The sequence below is a fragment of the Solanum dulcamara genome, chromosome 5, assembly GCF_947179165.1.
Source record: "Solanum dulcamara chromosome 5, daSolDulc1.2, whole genome shotgun sequence".
Taxonomy (NCBI): Eukaryota; Viridiplantae; Streptophyta; class Magnoliopsida; order Solanales; family Solanaceae; genus Solanum; species Solanum dulcamara.
In genome coordinates this window covers 52,238,421-52,260,781 of record NC_077241.1, presented here as the reverse complement: position 1 = coordinate 52,260,781, position 22,361 = coordinate 52,238,421, and the positions used below count along the sequence as shown (strand labels likewise).

Sequence of the window (22,361 nt, the reverse complement as noted above, 5' to 3'; positions counted from 1 at the left end):
TAGAGAAGTAACTTGCCCCTTACAATTGATCAAACAAATCATCTATCCTCGGAATTCGGTATTTATTCTTGATGGTTGCTTTATTCAACTGCTGGTAGTCAATGCACATACGTAATGAACTATTCTTCTTTCTAACAAATAAAATAGGAGCACCCCATGAGGATATACTTGGTCTAATGAAATCCTTGTCTAATAAGTCTTTAAATTGATCCTTTAACTCCTTTAATTCCAATGGGGCCATTCTATAAGGTGGAATGGAAATAGATTGAGTACTCAGAAGAAGATCTATGCCATAGTCAATTTCCATTTTAAGAGAAACACTGGGTAAATCATCGAGAAACACATTTGGGAACTCATTCACAATGGGGACCAACTCTAGAGTAAGGGCTTCAAATTTTTCATCCCAAACCCTCACAAGATGATAAATACAACCCTTGTTAATTATTTTCTGAATTTAAGGCATGAAATGAATTAACCTTTGAACACGAAATTATTACCCTTCCATTATAGGATCAGCTCATTTGGGAATTAGAATTTAACCACTTGGGTTCTACAATCAATAGAAGCATAACATGCATATAGCCAATCCATATCAAGGATAACATAAAAATCGATCATCTCAAGTTCAACTAGATCACATAGAGTTACTTTATGGAAGACCAAAATCGGACAACTTCTATAAACTCTTTTAGCCACAACCGACTTACCTACGGGAGTATATATGGAAAAAGGCTCTAACAATATTTCGAGGATAATGTCAAATCTCAATGACATGTAAGGGAAAAAATAAATTTGAACTCGGATCAAGCAAAGCATATACATCATAGTGAAAAACTTATAATATATCGGTAATAACATCGGGAGTCTCCTTACCTATTTCCTACCATAAAGAGAATAAAACCTATTATTGTGTTGACCACCATTAGGTTGAACTTGATCACCTTGACCAACATGGCCTTGAGTATGAGCATCTTTGGTCTTGCATTCCTTAGAGTGATGACCTGGCTTACCACACTGGTAGCACACATTCAACCTAGCTAGATATTCATCCTTATGGTTTTTACCACACTTCTTACATATGGGAGTAACTTGACCAATAGGAGAACCTCCTTGAGGCTTAGGTTGGGCACCCTATCTTATTGGCATTAGAAGACCCTTGGCTGGATTACTTTTGGCAAAAATAAGAATGTCCAACACTTCTAGACTTAGCAGAGAGAATTCACCACTATCGTTCCTTGGCCTCTTGGACTCCCTATTCTTCACCTCTAGTTTCTCACTCTATATTTGCTCCACATAGCTCATGAGTCTAGATATATCCATCTCTCAAATAAACATAACCATTTTAAACTCCATTGAGACGATTCTAACACACTCGATATGAACTTGCTCATATGAGCTCTTGAATCGGCAACTATGAATGGAGCATTTTTTGACAATTGAGTAAACTTGAGGGCATACTCCCTAAAACTAATACCACCTTGCTTAAGGTTGATAAACTCTTACACATTAGATTCCCTCAAGTCCAATGGGAAAAAGTGATCAAGAGTACTCCCTTGAACTCATTAAGGTCACGGGATGCACTACTCTAGGCCTCTCACATTTCCATTGATCAAACAACATTTGAGAAACACCCCTCAATTGGTACGTAGCCAACTCCGCCTTCTCAACTGGGCTAATTCTAGTGATCTCAACAATATTATAGATGCTATCAACAAACTCCTGTGGATTCTCATCAACTTTGGAACCCCAAAACTATGGAAGATTCATCCTCATGAAATTACAAACTCTTGTTGCCACTGTACCAACAATCAGGTTCATTGGAGCAACCATTTCATGCTTTTCTTGAGTCGTTATGGCTTGTGTAAGTACTTGGAAGGCCGCTCAGAACTCGGTATTGGAAACTTGATCATTCAAAGGGTTGTTTGGAGCTTGTTTCTCCTCTCTAAATACATTCCTTATAGTGGGGTATCTTCATGTAGGCGTATTCTAAAAATCTAAAAGAACAAGCATTAGAGGGAAAAGACTTAATCACTCTACCGTATGACATATATCATGAAAAAAGTGAGACTTTTTGTAACATTCCTCAAAAATTCTCACAAGTTTCTTAAGAATGCCTTGGGAATAGGCCACTTTCATAATGCATTTTTCCTATTCTTTTGACAAATTTGAGTCTGAAATGTTAATCAGGCGGTCAAAACTTGTTGGAAAATTGTCTCGGTAGATTTTTAGGACTAGTGTATCGAAAGATAAAAATTTTCAAAAATTTCACAAAATAGTGAGGTGCACGGCAACTCAGCGTCGCCCACTTGTTCCCTTTCAGTGTAATTTTTTTCTAAGTCAAAATCTGGTCAAAATCTAGCCAAAATCTCATTCGCTAAAAATTGGCCTATCCGATAGCAGCTCCGCATCGCAGACCTAGGCAAGATATTTTATTCGAATTTAGTTTTTAAGTAAGGGAACCTTAAACCTTTCCTTAATTGTTAGTTAATGAACCTGGATATTTTTAGGGCCTAATTTTACTCTATAAACTACCTTAAACCTTTAATTTCATTCATTCTTCTATAACTCACCTACTCAAATATTTCTCTCTCTACAAGAGCTATCAAGGAATCCATTGAAGACTTCAAAGAAATTCATTCAAGCTCTCCATCAAAACTCTCAAATTCTTCCAAATCCCATGGTCTTCTCACTCAAGGTATGTGAGTATTGATTCATAGATTTTTTCATTCATGAAACCCAATCAATTTCTCAAGTTTTCTATCAAATTCAAGTATGAGATTTTATGGGTTTTATGATCTCTGATCCAATTGCATGAATTATGATTCTACCCATGGTTATGAATCTATTTTTATATAAATTGATGGTGATTGCATTGAATTGAAGAGTTTTTTTCATGAATTCTCCTACATTTATCTCTAGGGTTCATGATATGAATTATGGGTATTTTCAATTATACCTAAAATGATATTATCTTTATGAATTATGCATGGTCTGATAGAAAGTATATGATCATACATGTTTTCAAGTCAATCGATCATGTATTCATGTTTTACCCTAATTTTCAAGTATGAATTATGATTATGTATTTCAATTATGACCATAGACTATAAGTATGTTTCAAATTATGATTTTCATGAAAATTAAGGAAAAGGTTACTTAGGGCCCAATGTGGTGCCTTAAGTCCTAATGATATGAATTATGTATGTATGAATTGTAATGTGGAAGGACTACACCAGTATTGCACTTATTTTATGAAAATGAGCTACTTTATGATTTCAAACCTATGATAATGACTATGATATATGTTCATTATGATTTCTATGCTATGTATGTATTTCATGGGATTTGACTTAGCATCAAATCTGGAGTTGAGGTGGGGACTCAAAATATGGGGTCCTTATATAAAGTTTCTTGTCCCAAAACTATGCGCCATCATAGGTATAAAGGAATTAAAGGCGAATACCCAAATCTCTTAGAGGTGAGAATCCGAAATATCAAGGCTTGGAGGTGAGTATTCGAGTCTAAAAACTAAGGGTGAGTACCCGGTTCACATAACCACTTAGCGAATCCACTTAGGTATATAGGAGTCTACCTTGGCTAGTAGTCTCCCACTTTCCTCCGATGTAGGGGTAACATTGGGATTCCATGTTATAGCTTGCATGGTCTTATTGTCGATTATGGTTCCTATCCTACATATGTATGGTCCTTCTTATGTTTTAAATGACTAATCCTATCCTTTCCTTTATATGATATTCTTATGGTTTACTATGCATTGATCCTTCTTAAGACTACTTATGATTTTTACTACTTCTCCTATCATGCTATTTAAAATGATCATTTGTATAAACATGGTTTTTTATGCATTGCATTGCCTACATACTTAGTTCATTCCAAGGTACTAACGAATATTTTTTTCCTACATTATATTATAATATAGAGACAGACACTTTATCCTCTTCCCATGGCTAGTTCATGTTCCATTAAAGATTAATGTGGTTATTCCTCATGCTTCGGGGGCAACCCAAGTATTTATTTCCTTTATTGTTGTTTTTAGACTATGGTGATATTTAGAGACTATTCTATGTTGTGTCATTACTTTCTTTGAGGGTGATCTTGGAACATGTCCTAGTTCCCACGTGTGTATTCATGTAGAGACATATTGGGAATATGTATAAGGAGTCTATATTGTCATAATTCTCTTTAGATGTGCTATATTCTTGAACTTTTATGAGTTTCCGCTTATTTTTCACCTTAAGTATGCTAGTGATATGCTAAGAGGCTTGGTTGGGGTTTCATAAGGAATCCTAATCGCCGTGTCACAGCTACGCCCTAGTTTGAGTTGTGACAAACTTAGTATCAGAGCACAACGTTCAAGTGTCCTAAGATGTCCAACATGTCGTGTTAAGTAGAGTCTTATTATTGGGTGTGAAGTACCCCACATCTATGAGTGGGAGGCTATGTGGCATTTTTAAGAATTCTCACTTCTTTCATGATCTATGTTGTGTTGTAGAGTGTAATATAAGACTTCCTTTCCCTAACGATTGTTCTTTGCAATTTTCAAAATAATGGCTCCAAGAAGACCAATGTTGCCAAAGGGAAATAATGCTAATGAAGCCCAATCGCCTTTGGATCCTCAAGGCAATAGTCCTCTACCAGTCTAAGTGACTAACACAGAGTTTCGGACCGCCATTACTATGCTAGCCCAAGTGGTGACCAACCAAGGGGTTGTGGCTCCTCCTAATATTCCTACTCTATCCTCACGAGTGAGGGAATTTACACAAATGAACCCTCCCAAGTTTTATGGGTCTAAGGTGGATGAGGATCCACAAGATTTTATTGATGAGGTACACAAGATTGTTGCTATTATGGAAGCACCACCAGAGAAGAAGGCAGAGTTGGTGGCCTACCAACTCAAGGGTGTTGTTCAAGTGTGGTACAACCAATGGAAGGCCAAAAGAGTGAATGAGGGTCCTATAGATTGGTAAAGTTTTAAGTGAGCATTTCTTAATCATTTCTTTCCCGTAGAGTTGAGGGAGGCGAAGGTGATGGAATTTATCAAGTTGAAGCAATAGAGTATGAGTGTGAGAGAGTATGCCCTTAATTTCTTGAAGTTTTCCAAGTATGCTCCGACTTTGGTGTCCGACCCTTGAGCTCGAATGAGTAATGTTTTATTAGGGGATTCATAGTTGGTTGTTAAAGAGTGTAAGATGGCTATATTAATAAAGGAAATGGATATTTGTAGATTCATGACTCATGTCGAGCAAATTGAAGAGAAAAATCTTAAGGAGGTTGCTAGGATGACTAAGAAGGCCCGGATTGAAGATGGATCATCTTTTGATAATTCTTCAGTACCTAAGTATCACAAGGATAGGGTTCCTAACCCTAGGTATCAAGGTGACAATGATAGTGGTCAAGCTTTTCTTGCATGCCAAAAGTGTGGAAAGTACCATCCGGGAGATTGTTTAGCCAGTTCGGGTGTATGTTTTGGTTATGGTGTGAAGGATCATAAGTTGAGGCATTTTTCATGGGTTGCTAAGAATGATACAGATAGTCATTGATGATCTCAGCCCTACTCTTCTTTGGGTCCCTAAACTTAGCATGATACCTTATCCGGTAAGTGTGAATTCCTTTTTTGAAATGTTAATGATTGGTATGGCTTGGTTGCATGTATCTTATACTTCTATATATTGTAGAACTCATTGAGTCAAGTTTCAATTCCCAAATAAGTCTATTCTAGAATGGAAGGGTCATGATTCAGTAGTTAAGGGTAGGTTCAGTTCTTTTCTTAAGGCCTTATTTTAGGGTCATGATAGATAGAGAGAGAGTGGACATTCTGTATTGTGATAAATTATGTCATGCTTACCCTATTTAAGATTATAGACATCGAGGAAGAGCTAGATGAATCTTATTGTGTACAATATATAGGTAAGAGTATATTGGTGTGTCTGTTAGTAGAAGTTAATGCAAATGTAGATGTAGAGATGCTAATATAAACATGAAAAATCTTAAATGATGATGATTTCAAGAGAGCCATAAAGTGGTTAGAATAGCAGGCTTGAATGCGTGTTTGTAGATATGTGAGTGATTGTAGTAGGCTATTGATGACTTTTTGTTAAGGGTTTCCAGTGAGTGTATTAGAGTGGTTATAGAACTAGGATTGAATATGGTGTTGATGTCATGTGGGTGAGTGTGCAGTGCATTGGGTGCTTCTTGATTAGGTCTCAAGGTTTGATTAAATGTGGTGGTGAGGAGTAGTACTCTTGGGATAAATTTTTCTATAGAGTTGTAGGATCCTAAGGTATATTGGTAAGGTGGCCTATGAAATTGATTTGTCATTGGAGTTAGCCTCGGTTAATCTGATATTTCATTTATCAATATTGAAGAGATGTGTTGGTGATCCTTATATCATTGTAACTTTGGGTAATGTGAATGTCGAAGAAAATTTGTCTTATGAGAAGGTTCCGGTTTAGATTTTGGACTATCAAGTGTGAAGGTTGAGGAACAAGGAAGTTGCATCTGTTAAGGTCTTATTGCAGAATCAAGAAGTTGAGAGATCTACATGAGAAGTGGAAGCGTACACGAGAAAACGATATCCTTATCTCTTTCCTTTCGATCCATCCTAAGGTACTTAGGCGTCTATATTTGAATCTTCTAAAATCCTACGTTTTGACTTCTCCGTGTCATGACATATGCATGCATACCATGAAAATGAATTTTTTTAAAAAAATGATGTTCAAGTTTAGAAGTTGCATTAGTGCATCCATGGTTGAGTTGGTAGTTATACACTCTCTCTACTCGAGCTAGTCTTTCCACATTCGAGGACGAATGTTCCTAATGGGAGATATTGTAATATTCCTAAAAAATGCTCACAAGTGCCTTAAGAATTCTTTGGGAATAGGCCACTCACACAACACATTTTCCTTATACTTTTCGCAAATTCGAGTATGGAATATCGATTCGGGGGTCAAAACCTGCGGGAAAATGGTCTCGGTGGATTTTTAGGACTCTTCTATCGAAAATTGAATTTTGTCAAAAAATTGCACAAAACAGTGAGGTGAGTGGAAGCTTCGCATCGCCCACTTGTTCCTGTTCAATGTAATTTTTCCCCAATTCCAAATCTAGCCAAAATCTCATTCGCTAAAAATTGGCCTATCCGGGAGCAGCTCCATGTCGTGGACCTGGCCAAGATATTTTGTCCGAATTCAATTTTTAATTAAGGGCACTTTAAACCTTTCCCTAATTGTTAGTTAATGAACCTGGACATTTTTAAGGCCTAATTCTACTCTATAAACTACCCTAAACCTTTAATTTCATTCATTCTTCTACAATTCACCTACTCAAATATTTCTCTCTCTACAAGAGCTCTCAGGGAATCAATTGAAAACTTCAAAGAAATTCACTCAAGCTCTCCATCAAAACTCTCAAATTCTTCCAAATCCCATGGTCTTCTCACTCAAGGTATGTGAGTAATGATTCATGGATTTTTTCATTCATGAAACTCAATGAATTTCTCAAGTTTTCTAATAAATTCAAGTATGGAATTTTATGGGTTTTATGATCTCTGATCCAATTGCATGAATTATGATTCTACCCATGGTTATGAATCTATTTTTATATAAATTGATGGTGATTGCATTGAATTGAAGAGTTTTTCCATGAATTCTCCTACATTTATCTCTAGGGTTAATGATATGAATTATGGGTATTTTCAATTATACTTAAAAATGATATTATCTGTATAAATTATGCATGGTCTGATAGAAAGTATATGATCATACATGTTTTCAAGTCAATCTTATAATTTTCAAGTCAATCGATCATGTATTCATGTTTTACCCTAATTTTCAAGTATGAATTATGATTATATATTTCAATTATGACCATAGACTATAAGTATGTTTCAAATTATGATTTTCATGAAAATTAAGGAAAAGGTTACTTAGGGCCCAATGTGGTGCCTTAAGTCCTAATGATATGAATTATGTATGGATGAATGTAATGTGGAAGGACAGTACCCACATTGCACTTATGTTATGAAAACGAGCTACTCTATGATTTCAAACCTATGATAATGACTATGATATATGTTCATTACGATTCCTATGATATGTATGTATTTTGTGGGCTCTGACTTGGCACCGAATATAGAATTGAGGTGGGGATTCGAAATATTGGGTCCTTATATAAAGTCTCTTTTCCTAGAACGACGTGCCACCATAGGTATAAAGGAATTAGAGGCAAATACCCAAAACTCTAAAAGGTGAGTACTCGAATTATCAAGGCTTGGAGGTGAGTACCCGAGTTTAAGAACAAGGGGTAAATACCTGATTCACATATCTGCTTAGTGGGTCCAATTAGGCATATAGGAGTCTACCTTGGCAAGTAGTTCTGGCATCACCGGAAGGATCAAAATCACATTCATAGACTGACAATTTTTTTGGATAGGTAGAACTATTGGAAGGAGGTCTTTTGGTAATGAATGTACCACCAATATTTTGTTTCAAAATTGATTTTTCTCCCCATTCGTACTACCATGAGATTCTTGCCCGGCTTTCTTTGGGCTTAAGAAGGCTATGGTGAGATGAGAATCACTTCGGAACTTTCTCTATTTGGCCCACTTCAAACAAAATGAGAAAAAAAAGGTTTGGTTAATAGCATTGCTCTTTCTTTCCCCAGTTTTCTTTTGAAGAAGAGGCCTTCACATTCCTAATCTGGTAGGGTCGGATGGCTTTCTTTGACCTAACTTGGTGAATTGTATCCCGCACGATGACATTCTCTATTTATGCGCCCCTCACCGTTCTCGCTCAGTCTTTCCCCGATGCTGTGTCTTTTTTCTCCTTACTCTGGGAATGAAGCCGTAAGCTGAACAGAATATGGACTTGCTTGCTCTATTTGATTTAGGACCTTTTTCTACTGCGTCTCTTTCAGATTCGGTTCCAGAAGAAGACAGACCCGCCACAATAGATTTGTCAATCCCTAGGCTTGGCCAAAGACATACCCAGATCTATTTTATTCTCAAAGAAATCCAGTCAAGGAATTTTCCAATTCCTTGACCGAGTCTTGAAAACCCAGATAATGCCATAAAAAAGCATTGGGATTCCATGTTATAGCTTGCATTGTCTTATTGTCAGTTATGGTTCATATCTCATATATGTATGGTCCTTCTTATGTTTTAAATGACTAATCCTATCATTTACTTTATATGATACTCTTATGGTTTATTATGCATTGATCCTTCTTAAGACTACTTATGATTTTTACTACTTCTCCTATCATGCTATTTAAAATGGTCATTTGTACAAACATAGTTTTCTATGCATTGCATTGCCTACATACTTAGTACATTCCAACGTACTAACACATAACTTTTGCCTACATTATATCACAATATAGAGACAGATGCTCCGTACTCTTCCCGTGGCTAGTTGGTGTTTCATTGAAGATTAGTGTGGTGAGTCCTCATGCTTCGAGGGTAACTCGAGTCTTTATTTCCTTTATTATTGTTTTTAGACTATGATGATATTTAGAGACTATTCTATGTTGTGTCATTACTTTCTTTGAGGGTGAGCTAGGAACATGTCCTAGTCCCCTCCTATGTAGTCGTGTAAAGGCATGTTGGGCATATGTATAAGGAGACTATGTTGTTATGATTCTCTTTAGATGTGCTATATTCTTGGACTTTTATTAGTTTTTGCTTATTATTCACCTTATGTATGATTGTGATAAGCTAAGAGGCGTGGTTGGGATTTCTTCAGGAATCCTAATCTCCATGTCATGGCTACGTCCTAGTTTAGGTCTGACACGGCGATTGGGATGCTCTGATATGAAGTTTCTAAACTGTAGCACCCCTCAAAATTTTTCCCTAAGATTCGGACGTTTCTTGTACACGTGTAAGGTCGAACTCGGTTATTGTGAAGCAATTTCATGAGTAAGGTGAGTCTTTGAGAAATTGAGCAGCATTAAAGGTGATGTGGGGTCACGAAGGACCCCTAGGACCAAGCTGAGTCCAAAGGATCCATCGTGGCTAAGCTTTAGGATGAGTTCGAAAAAAGGATCGACTTCTAATGACCCTATCTTTTGAAAGACGATAATTTGGGTGGCCCACGACCTATCAAATTAAAGGTCGTCAAGTCTTCTTTCCAACGCCACCAAGAATGTAAATTTTGGAGTTTGGAGTCGAAAGATATGACGATCCTAAGACGGACTAGCACAGCAGGAATTTCAGGCCTAGGGTTCAACTACTGGAAATCTGGGCTTGGCGCCGCAGTGGCACAACGTGCCACTATCGCGCCAGGAACATGCCTCAGTAGTTGGTCCCTGGAGCGGCGCGCCACTGCGAGGTGTGCAGGGTTTTTCAAGTCAAAATTCCAGAACCCAGAACCTTTGGCCTTGGCGCTATAAGGGCGCAACGCGCCACTATCGCGCCAGAAACATGCCTCAGTAGTTTGGTCCTTGGCACAGCGCGCCACTAAAAGTTGTACAGGTTTTTAGGCGTAATTGTCCTTGGCGCTGTAAGGGCGCGACGCGCCACTATCGCGCTAAAGGCATTTTTGGCCTATTTTTCAGAATTTTGGAGGAAGGGTAATTTGGGAATTTTCCCAAATTATATATTCACAAGCCTTGAGCATTTTTGGACCATTTCTTCAGCCTCTACTCTCTCTCTAAAAACTCTAGAAACCTCTCTCTCTCTCTCTCTCTCTCTTCTTCTTCCTCTCCAAATCCTTCTCCAACAAGAAGAGTTCCAAGAGCTTCAAGGTTTGAGTTTTCCATTGAAGACCCAACCACAAGGTTTTCTTCAAGTCTTCACTAAGGTATGTAAGGTTATCTAAAACATGGGTTGAGTCCACCCATGTGCCCTACTCTTGCTTTGAGGTTAGATGTTCATGAAAATAGAGTTTCTTGGTATGGTTCATGTTTGTATGAACTTTGTCCCCTATTTATTTGACTCTATATCTGTTGATGTTGTTGAGCCAAGGAGTTCCTAAAATGAGCCTTTATGTGAGTATGAGTTGATAAAGATGAGTTGTTGAATATGTTTTATTAACCTTTTTAATTATTTAGATTGTGATAAAGGATGTTATTTTCCTAAAAATGTTGTCGATATTAAAAATGTCGATTTAAAGTCTTGAAGTTGTGATGAGTCACAAAGATTTCTCAAATGGATGGAGGTAATGATTGATTATATCTATATGTTGCTATAAATGCGCATTTAAATTTCTTTTGAAGAGATGATTGAGATTGATCGGATAGTACGATTGGAAGAGATTCGATTGTGATAGAGTTTATGAGTTGATAAGGTTGTAATTAGACTTGTCGATATGAGTTGATAGAGTTGATTGGATGGAGTTTTATGAGCATTGAGTCTTGGAAGGAGTATCGAGCACCAAATTGGGCAAGAGTATAGTCCATATTCGAACCCAATACCTGTGTTGCCAAACGTAGGGGGGATTGAACCGTTAAAGTCGGATGCTTCCCCGAGAGTTTTGTCCTGACATTATAGGACTTGGTTGGATTGGATCCATGATTGGTTGACTCGTTCATGCCCTGAAAAAGTATAAACGGACGCGGCAACAACGTCGGCTTGTTGTACTGTCACTGGCTCATAAGTGATGGTTGTCAGATAAGAGAAACTCTCAAATAGTTCTTGATAGTACTCTGAGTCAGACTGAGTCGAATGATATGTGATTGGTCCCGTCTAAATCATATTCTTGTTTAGACTTAGGACATTTGAGTGAGCGCCTTGTATATATATATATATATATATATATATATATATATATATATATATATATATATATGAGTTGAGATTCCGAGTTGACTGATTCTTCTTTGATGTTCGTTGTATTCGGCAATTTTACATACTCGTACATTCCATGTACTGACGTCATTTGGCCTGCATCATTTCATAATGCAGAGACAGGTACTAGAGATCATCAACCGGCGCTCCGTTAAAGATCCATATACACTTTCCGCTAGTTGGTGAGTCCTCCTAGTTCCCGGAGGATATTGAGCCTTCTTGTACAGTTTTGTTGTCATTTCCCTTATTTTGATTGTTGGTAGCCATGGACTTGTCATTAGCACCTTTTCGACTTTGATAGAGGCTTCATAGACTGGAGTGTGGGGAGGTTGAACGGTTATTTTGAGGAGTTTTATTATATTTATTTGTTGAGTTGATGAATGTTTGGCCTTCGGCCCCCATATTATGAATAGTATTTCATTAATTGAGTTTCCGCTAAGAGAATGTGATTGAATGAATGTGTGACTGGACTAGGTGGTTCGCTCGGAGGTCAAAAATGGCCTTCGGGTGCCGGTTACATCTAGGGTACCCTCTCGGGGCGTGACATAAACCTTATGATCTTTATCATGATTGTGTGAGGATTGTAATTATCACCCCATAATAACATCTTTGATCTTAACTGTGATCATCATCATAACCTTTATCATAAAATCATAATCTCAACTTTAAATCATTGAAACTTTCATTGTAAATCATTTAACTCATGATCAACTCATAAAATCATCTTTAACTTTCATAATCTTAACTTGAAAGTAACCTTATGCATGTGCATTTATAATTCAACTTAAAATCATGTAATTCATATGAAAACATTCATATAATGATCATTAAATAACATCTAAAAATGAAATTAAATCAGCCCAATGCAATTCATCAAAACTAGGATTTATAATTCAATTAAAATTGAATGAAAACTTGAGAAAATATTGGGAATCCATGAGTAAACAGTACCCTTGGATCAATCCCCACATACCTTGCTTGAATTTACTAAGAATTGAAGAACCATGAAGAAATCTGGAAATCCTAGCTTGAGCTTGAAGAAGAAACCTTGAGAGACTTTGTTTTTGCCTTAGAGAATTTTAGGAGAATGAATTGAATAGGAGGGGAAATTTGAAGAACTGAATATATAAAGACTTTGAACTTGTCCATAAAAGGTCTTGGTTCATTGAATCGAAGTTTGAAAAAGTTATAATTACCCCTCATTAAACTTTGGACTTTGGACCTATGAGACCCTTCCTACATGTCGTAGAAGAATTGACGAGTCGTTAAAATGACTCATCTTGCAAGTCAGAGAAAAAGCTTGATTTTTGAGTCTTTGACGTTTGCAAATGGGTGATTTCATTTCTACGACCCGTAAACTTCATTACGGTTCATCAAATCAACCCGTCCTGTAGGTCCTAAAACCTGCAGAAATATAGGTCTCTAAAGTATTGTTATTGGTCATTTATATGACTCATAATAACTTCTATGAACCATCCTATCAAGTCGTAGATTTGTCCTTGAGGGACTTCTGAAACTTAGCCTCAGGACTCTTCCTACGAGTTGCATATACGAGTCATCGAAAAGATTATAGGTTGTATACATGAGTCGTAAGACCCTTCTCTAAGTTTATTCATGAGAAATTGCTAAGGTTCACTCCACGACTCCTTCTTATGAGTCTTAGGACTGTCTACGGGTCATAGAGTTACACGTAAGGCTGACACCAGAGGATTTCTTTTGTCTCTAACTCTCCAACTTTTGGGGTCTTACAAATTCTTATAGTGTACTCTATAGCATGACATAGATCATGAAAGAAGTGAGGATTTATTAAATTTTCTTATAGCCTCCTATTCATAGATGTGGCGTGCTTCACATCCATGAATAAGACTCTACTTGACGAGGTATGTTGGACACCCTAGGACATCTTAAACCTTGAACTCTGATACTAAGTTTGTCACGACCAGATCTAGGGCCTAGTCGTAATGCAGAGATCGAAACCCTAAAGGTCTCCAATCAAGACTCTTGGCATATCATAAATCATACATAAGGTAAAGTAAATACAGAAAAAATATAGAAAGAGTCTAAACATAAATCATAAAGAGATCATAACATAGACTCAACATGATTTGTCAAACTAATACCTTTAGAAAACTAAAAGGGTGGGGGATAAGACATGTCCCTAGCTCACCCTAAAATCATGAATGAAGTAACAAGTCCTTAAAAGAATCAACCCATCACTAGTCCTCTGATAAGACGAGGACTCACCAAAAGTTCACCAGATGGAAACTCTAGCCACGTGGGGGAATATGATCCTCAAACTCTATATTATTAGACAATGCAGGCAATAAATGTAAGTTAATATGTTTGAATGTACTAGGTTGCATGATATGCAATGTAAATCATAAGATCCAATGATCGAAGAACGCACATAATAAGGAGGATAAGTAAAGTCATAAGAAAATCATAATGATCAAAGCATTTACATACATAGTTAAAAATCATAAAATAACATAAAGTGCATATATATATATGTGGGATAGGAACCATAATCGACAAGAAGACCATGCGAGCTATAACATGGAATCCCAATATCTCCACATACAATGGAAAAAGAGGAATCTACTTGCTAAGGTAGATTCTACCCCGCTAAGCGGGTTATGTACATATGCTATATATGGATCCACTAGCTAAGACATGAAGGAAAACCTATGGTGAAACATATTTTTAGTGACTTGAGGCTGCTACTAAGTCTTTTGGTAAGGCCCCCACCTCAAGTCCACTCAGTGCCAAGTCAAATCCCACAGAATACATAACATAGTGATCATACTTAACATATATCATGAAATATGTACATAGGTTTAACATTCATAGAGTAGCTTATTTTCATAATATACGTACAATGTGGGTATTAGCCTTCCAACATTACAATATCATACTTTCATAATTCATATCATAAGTTTCATTGGTCACCAACGTAGGGCCCTAAGTCACCTTTCCATAACTTGCATGAAATTCAGAATTTCATCATAATTGAAATCCGCAAATCATAATTCATACTTGAATTTAGAGTAAAACTCATATACATGGTCAACTTAGAAGAAAACCATGAGAATACTTTGAAATCATTTAATTTTATAATCATACTTCATGTATAACATTATTGAAATAGCTCCATGCATGGGCATTCATAATTCAACTTGAAATCATGTAATTTATGTAGAAACATACTTACAATGATCATTGATAACAATTAAAAATGTAATTGAAACAACCCAACACAATTCATCAAAATTAGAGTTGAAAGATAATGAAATTTCATGAAATTTTTAAGAAAAAACTTCGGAATCCATGGATGAAAGGAACTCATGGATCAATCTCCACATACCTTCATTCAAATTGAACTTTGAAATTGATAAAGAATTCTTGAGTCTTGAATAAACCCTAACCAAAGCTTGATGAAGATGATGAACTATTGAGGAACCTTGGGAGTAAAGTTTTTAAACTTGTTTGCGGAAATAATGAGGTAATAAACGGGTTTCAGAGTCTTTAGGACAAATTACTTAATGAATCTAGTCTTTAAAAAATCCACATACATTGGTAGAATATAGGAAAAAGACTAAACTACCCTTCATTAAAACCTAAGTAGGACATCCCTATGAGGGCACTCTATGATTCATAGAGGCAGTGACGAATCGTAGGAATGACTCATCCTGCAGGCCCTAAAAAAGACCTGAAAAATAAGTCTCTACAGTTTTGTTATAACTCTCCTCTAAGAGTCATCGAAGTTTCTACAACTCATCCTGTCAACTCGTAGACTCGATCTTGAGAAACTCTGAGTTTTTCCTTCTTTGAACTTTCTTTACGAGTCGTGTCTACGACTAACAATGTGTACACGTCCTGCAGGTCTAAATTTTTTGAGTTTTAGAAGCCTCTGATCTTTGCCTCCAATTTAATATTATGACTCGTCCTTTTGTCTATGACTCATCCTATAGAGTCATAGAACTTCTCCTAAACCTATATCCTGAATGATCCCAAGGCTTCCCTCTATGACTCATCCTTATAGGTCGTAGGAAATATTATGAGTCATAGGAAATATTATGAGTCGTAGGAAATATTTTGATTCGTAGGAAGACCCGTATATCCGAAGTTAGTCCTTGTTTTGGGAGATTCCCTTTGGTTCTAACCTTTTGGCTTCTAGGGTCTTACAAAGAGTGCCATGACCTGAGCTAGGGCCTAGTTGCAATACAGTGATCGAAACCCCGAAAGGTTCCAACCTAGCCTCTTGACATATCATAAATCATGCATAAGTAAAGTAAGTGCAGAAATAACGTAGAAAGACTCTAAGTATTGATCATAGAAGAAATGTAAACTCGACTACATAGACTCCATACATAGGTCCAACAATTGCCTCTACTACATAAGAAGGGCAGGGGTTAAGACATGACCCTAGCTCACCCTCAAATGAAATATAATAAAGTCTTTGAAATGAAACATACAACTCATAACTAGTCCCTGGTAGATGAGGACTCACCAAAACCTTCGCCAATAAGGAATCCTACGAGCCACGTGTGATAGGATCGTGATCCTCAACCCCTACAGTATGAAATAATATAGGCAAAAAATATGCATTACTACTTTTGAATGTACTAAGTATGAGGGCATGACATGCAATATAAGTCATAAGATGCAATGATCAAGTTAAGTACAATAGTAAGAAGAGATAGGTAAAGTCATAAGAGAATCGTAATGATCAAAGCATTTGAAAACCATAGTTGAAATCATGAAATTACATAAGAGATCATACATATATGGGATAGAACCATAACCGAATATAAGACCATGCGAGCTGTAATATAGAATCTCGATGTCTCCCCATATAATGGAACAAAGGGGAATCTACTTGCTAAGGTAGACTCTACCCTACTAGGCGGGTCATGTACATACGCTATATGTGGATCCACTAGCTAGACTACTATTAAGGCTTTTGGAAGGGACCCCATCTCAAGTCCTCTTGGTACTAAGTCAAATCCCACGGAATACATAATATAGTGAACATACTTAGCATATATCACAACTTGCTCATAAACTTCATAATTCATAGAATAGCTCATTTCCTAACATAATTGCAATGTGAGAATTGGCCTTTCATAATTACAAATCATACTTGCATAATTTATATAATTAGGTCCTACGTCACCACATAGGAACCTAAGTCACCTTTCTTCATAACTTGCATGAAATTCATATCTTGAGTGTACTTATAATTTATAATCATAATTCATACTTGAATTTAGAGTAAAACGCATATGCATGGTCAATTTAAATGAAAATTATGATAATACCTTAAAATTATTGAAATCGTAATCATACTTCATAATATCATCATTGAAATTAGGCTTCATGCATGGACAATCATAATTCAACCTAAAATCATACAATTCATATAGGAACATACTTATAATGGTTACCTATAAAGATTAAAAATATAATTTAAAGAGGCCAAAAGCAATTCATCAAATTGGGGTTGCAAACCCAATTGTAATTCATGAGATTTTGAATAGAAACCTTGGGACTCCATAGGTGAAAGGGACCCATGGATCAATCCCTACATACCTTGATTGAATTTGACCTCTGAATTGAAAAAGGAGACTCGTTCTTGTAGAAACCCTAGCCAAACATGATGAAGAAGATGAACCCTTGAATGATCCTTTAGAAAGAAGTCTTAAAGTTGATTGGAAATTAATAAGGGAAAAGAATAAGTTTAGGAGTATTTAGGATATTTTCGTAATAGATATATTGCCAAAAATGTCCACATACATTAAATAAAAAATAGGTAAATGACTAGATTATACCTCATTAAACTATAACTGGGACTCACCACGGAGGGCCCATCACAGTCCGTGATGCTCATCATGGTCCGTGATGCTCATCACGGCCCATATTGGTGTTCATGATGTTAGCCTTAAAATTGGAATTCTAAAGTTGCAAGGTAAAGTTTCAAAACCTCCTTCGCGGAACCCTTCACGGTTTGTGGAATGTATTACGGGACGTGAAGCATGGGTGTGGTGCAAACCCTGTATGGTGACCTGCAGGTGTGACCACCACGAAACCCACCATGGTCCGTGAAGGTCTACATGGCTCGTGGTGGCCAATCGTGGTCCTAGACTTTGAGTCTTATGTAGGGGTCACCACGGAGGGCTTCACGGTCCGTTGTGCCCTGTCATGTACCTTACCATGGTGGCTCACCATGAGGTGTGGTGCTCACCACGGCCCATGATGGCCTTTGTGGTCATCAATTGGTGCTAAAATTGTAGGGTTTTTCAGTAATTTCATCGTTTGATCCTTGTTTTCCAACTTTCCAAATGCCTAGGTATTATAATATCTCCCCCTTGGGAATAGTCTTCCTTGAATGGGACTCAAGTTAGCACGAATAGAATAGAAAAGGAACATAACAACCCAACATGAATGCAAAACAACTCGATAATGCATAAAACATGAAATCTTCAATCTCAAGCAAAGATACAACTTTAAAATTCATTTCATGAACATGAATGCATATGAAACCATAAAATAACTGAAATGTATGATTTGGGCTGGTTGGACCATGAAGGAGATAAATACCTCAACTAGGCATAGAAGAAAAGAGATGAGGATATCAAGACATCATATTCGCTTCGGCCTCCCACGTAGCACCCTCAACCTCTTGGTTCTTCCATAACACTTTGACTAAAGCTATTTCTTGGTTCCTCAACCTTCTAACTTGTCGGTCAAAGATCTCAACCGAAACCTCTTCATAAGAAAGACTCTTCTTAACCTCAATGCTTTCTAATGGTACAATGGGGCTATGATAACCAATAAATTTCCTCAATAATGACATATGGAACACCGGATGCATCGATGCCAAATTTGGAGGCAAATCCAATTCATAAGCCACCTTACCAATTCTCCTCAAAATCTGATATGGGCCAACATAGCGGGGACTTAGCTTCCCTTTCTTACCAAAATGCATCATATCCTTCATGGGTGAAGTTTTCAAGTAAACTCAATCATTAACTTTAAATTCAAGTTCCCTTCTCCTAACATCTTAATAGAAATTGTGTTAGCTTTGGGTCATTTTCAATCTTTATTTAATGAGTCTAACTTTCTCCATAGTCTCAAATACCAACTCGGGTCCTATCAAAGCAACTATACATACCTCAAACCAACTGATAGGGGATCTACACCACCTACTATCCAAAGCCTCAAATGGGGCTATTTCCATGCTAGAGTGATAATGATTATTATAATCAAACTCTTTTAATAGCAAATGGTCATCCCAATTTCCTTTAAAATTGATCACACACGCTCTCAACATATCCTCTAATGTCTAAATGGTACGTTACGCCTAACCATCCATTTGTGGGTAGAAAGTCATACTAATTTTCACTTGAATACCAAGATCCTTTTCGAAAGAACTCCAAAACTGGGATGTAAACTGAGTAGCTTGATCAGAAATGATAGACAATGAAATACCATAAAACTTAACCAACTCTCGAATATACAATCTAACATAGTCCTTTGCATGTGGTCTTCACTAGGAGAAAATAAGCTAACTTAGTCATTCGGTCAACTATCACCCAAATGGAATCATATTGCCTACGAGTACGAGGCAAACCTGTAACAAAGTCCATATTCAAGGTTTTCCACTTCCAAGTAGGAATCTCAATGTATTAAGCCAAAACTCCCAGTTTTTTATGAACTATGAGATTCGAACATTAACATTTCTTTCAAGCCATCAATATTCGGAACACATAATCGACCTTGATATCTCAAAACCTCCTCTCCCCCTTGGTAGAAAGCCTCAATGGCGTTTTTGGTAACTTTTTTCTTAAGTTCATCCATAGAGGGATCATCATCTTGCTTTGCCTTTACATCCACCACAAGAGATGATACAAAACCATTTTTCACAATAACACCACCAGCTTCCGAATCAACTAATCGCATAGCTAAACAACCTAATCTATACAAATCACGAACTAGCTCTTTCTTTTCATTTTCAATATGAGCAACAATATTCATGGACAATATACTGAGAGCATTGACAACCACATTGGTTGTACCTGGATGGTATTTCACTCTCATGTCATAGTCCTTCAATAGTTCAAGACGTCTCCTTTGTCGAAGATTCAAGTCCTTTTGAGTGAACATATATTGCAAACTATTGTAATCGGTGAAAACATCTACATGGACTTCATAAAGACAGTGTCTTAACAACTTCATAGAGAATACCACCACCGCCAACTCCAAGTCATGAGTTGGGTAATTCTTCTTATATATCTTGAGTTTCCTTGAAGTATAAGTTATCACTTTGCCATTTTGCATTAGCACATAACTAAGAGCAACTCGTGAAGCATTATAATACATGATAAAACCATCAGAACCTCTGATAAAGTCAACACCGAAGCGGAGATAAGTCTATCCTTCAACTCTTGGAAAGTTTTCTCACATGCCTCGGACTATTGGAATTTTACCTTCTTTTTAGTCAAAGAAGTCAAGGGCGATGTGATGAAAGAAAATCCTTCCACAAACTATCTATAATAACCTGTTAAGCCCAAGAAACTTCGAATATCAGAAGGAATCAACATTTTAGGCAAATTCTTAATTGCCTTAGTCTTCTTTGTATCAACCATAATTCCTTCTTCAGAAATAATATAGCCAAGGAAAGCAACTGAACTTAGCCAAAAATCACATTTGCTGACTTTTCATATAACTGATGGTCCTTGAGAATTTTCAACACACTCCTCAAATGATAGGCATGCTCTTTCTCACATCGTGAGTAAATCAAAATATCATCAATAAACATAATCACAAACATATCCAAATATTGCCTTAATACCCTGTTCATCAAATCTATAAAAATTACAGGGGCATTCGCTAGTCAAAAAAATAAAACCAAAAATTCAAAATGTCCATACCGAGTTCTAATTTTCATCTTTGGAATGTCATACTCCCTTACTCAGAGTTGATGATAATCCAATCGAAGGTCAATTTTTGAAAAGTAGCTTCCTCTTTGAAGTTGATTGAACAAGTCATCGATCCTTGGGATGGGATACTTATTCTTAATTGTGACCTTGTTTAATTGTCGATAACCTATACACATTCGGAGTGACCCATCTTTCTTCCTAACAAACAAACAGGAGCACCCCAAGGTAAACTATTTGGTCTTATGAAACCTTTATCCAACAAATTTTTCAGTTGCTCTTACAACTGTTTAAGTTCCGTAGGAGCCATATGGTAAGGAGGAATAGAAATAGGCTGAGTATTGGTAAGGAGATCAGTACCAAAGTCTATTTCTCTTTCAAGAGGAATACCCAAAAAGATCTTCAGGGAAAACTTTTGGTAATTCATTTAACACAGAAACTGACTTAAGAGTAGGAGTCTTGGAATCAACACCCCTAAGTCGTACTAGGTGGTAGATGCAACCCTTGGAAATCATTTTTCGGGCCTTAAGACATGAAATGAATTGACCCTTAACCACTGTATCATTACCCTTCCATTCAAGAATAGGCTCATTAAGAAACTGAAACGTAACTCTACGGGTTCTACAATCAATGGTCGCATAAGAGGCATGTAACCAATCCATACCAAGAATAATGTCGAAACTGGTCATGTCAATTTCTATAAGATCACAAGGGTTAACTTTGTGGAAGACTGACATGGGACAATTCCTATAGACTCTTTTAGCCATAACCGACTAACCTACGAGAGAATAAATGGAAAAAGTTTCTAGTAATACTTTGGGGCATACATCAAAGCTCAAAGCCACATAAGGAGTAACAAAAGATAAATTTTCCCTCGGATCAAGCAAGGAATAAACATTATCGTAAGAGCCCCATAACTATCGGTAACCACATCAAGAGTCTCCTTCATCTCTTGTCTACCATAAAGAACATAGAACTGGTTGTTATGTTGACCACCCTTAGGTTGAGCTTGGGCACCTTGTGGATTTTGGACACCTTGAACAACTTGGCCTTGACAGTGACCTTTCCTACCCTTATTGGTAACATGAGGGCACTCATATTGCCTATGGCCAATTTTTCCACATCCAAAGCAAGCACCCATCCCCATTAAGCATCTCTCTCCATGATTCTTCTCATATTTTTCACACTTGGGAAATGAAGGTTTAGTAGCACTCATACCTCTTCCTTGAGTCTTAGGGTATGTCACCCTATCATTAATGAACTTATTTTCGAAACCTTGGCTTTATTAAGAATGGCCACTACCACCACCAGACTTAGCATTTTAGAACCCACCTTCATACCAGGCTCTCTTAAAATCTTATATTCTATCTCTTTGATTTTCTCTCCCTTAGTTTTCCCAGAAGAAGTCATGAGCAGAGATATGTCTATTTCCTTAATAAGCATGGTAATACGGCATTCTATAGTAACCAAGTTAGTTACCTCCGATATGAATTGATTTATCCGAGCATGTGGATCAATGACTAATAAAGGAGCATACTTGTAGATCTTGGTGAACTTGAGGGCATAATCCCTCATTCCCATATTTCCTTGTCGAAGATTTATGAACTCAAACACTTTGGCTTCCA

General features: G+C 36.9%; 1 protein-coding gene across 1 annotated transcript; it reads left to right on the top strand.

The window, feature by feature from the left end:
• Window positions 1-4,781: 4,781 nt before the first annotated feature.
• Window positions 4,782-5,558, top strand: LOC129890597 (uncharacterized). Its single transcript, XM_055966120.1, has 2 exons — window positions 4,782-4,894; window positions 5,243-5,558. The coding sequence occupies exons 1-2, from the start codon at window positions 4,782-4,784 to the stop codon at window positions 5,556-5,558; spliced, it is 429 nt and encodes a 142-aa protein (XP_055822095.1).
• The last annotated feature ends 16,803 nt before the right edge of the window (window positions 5,559-22,361 follow it).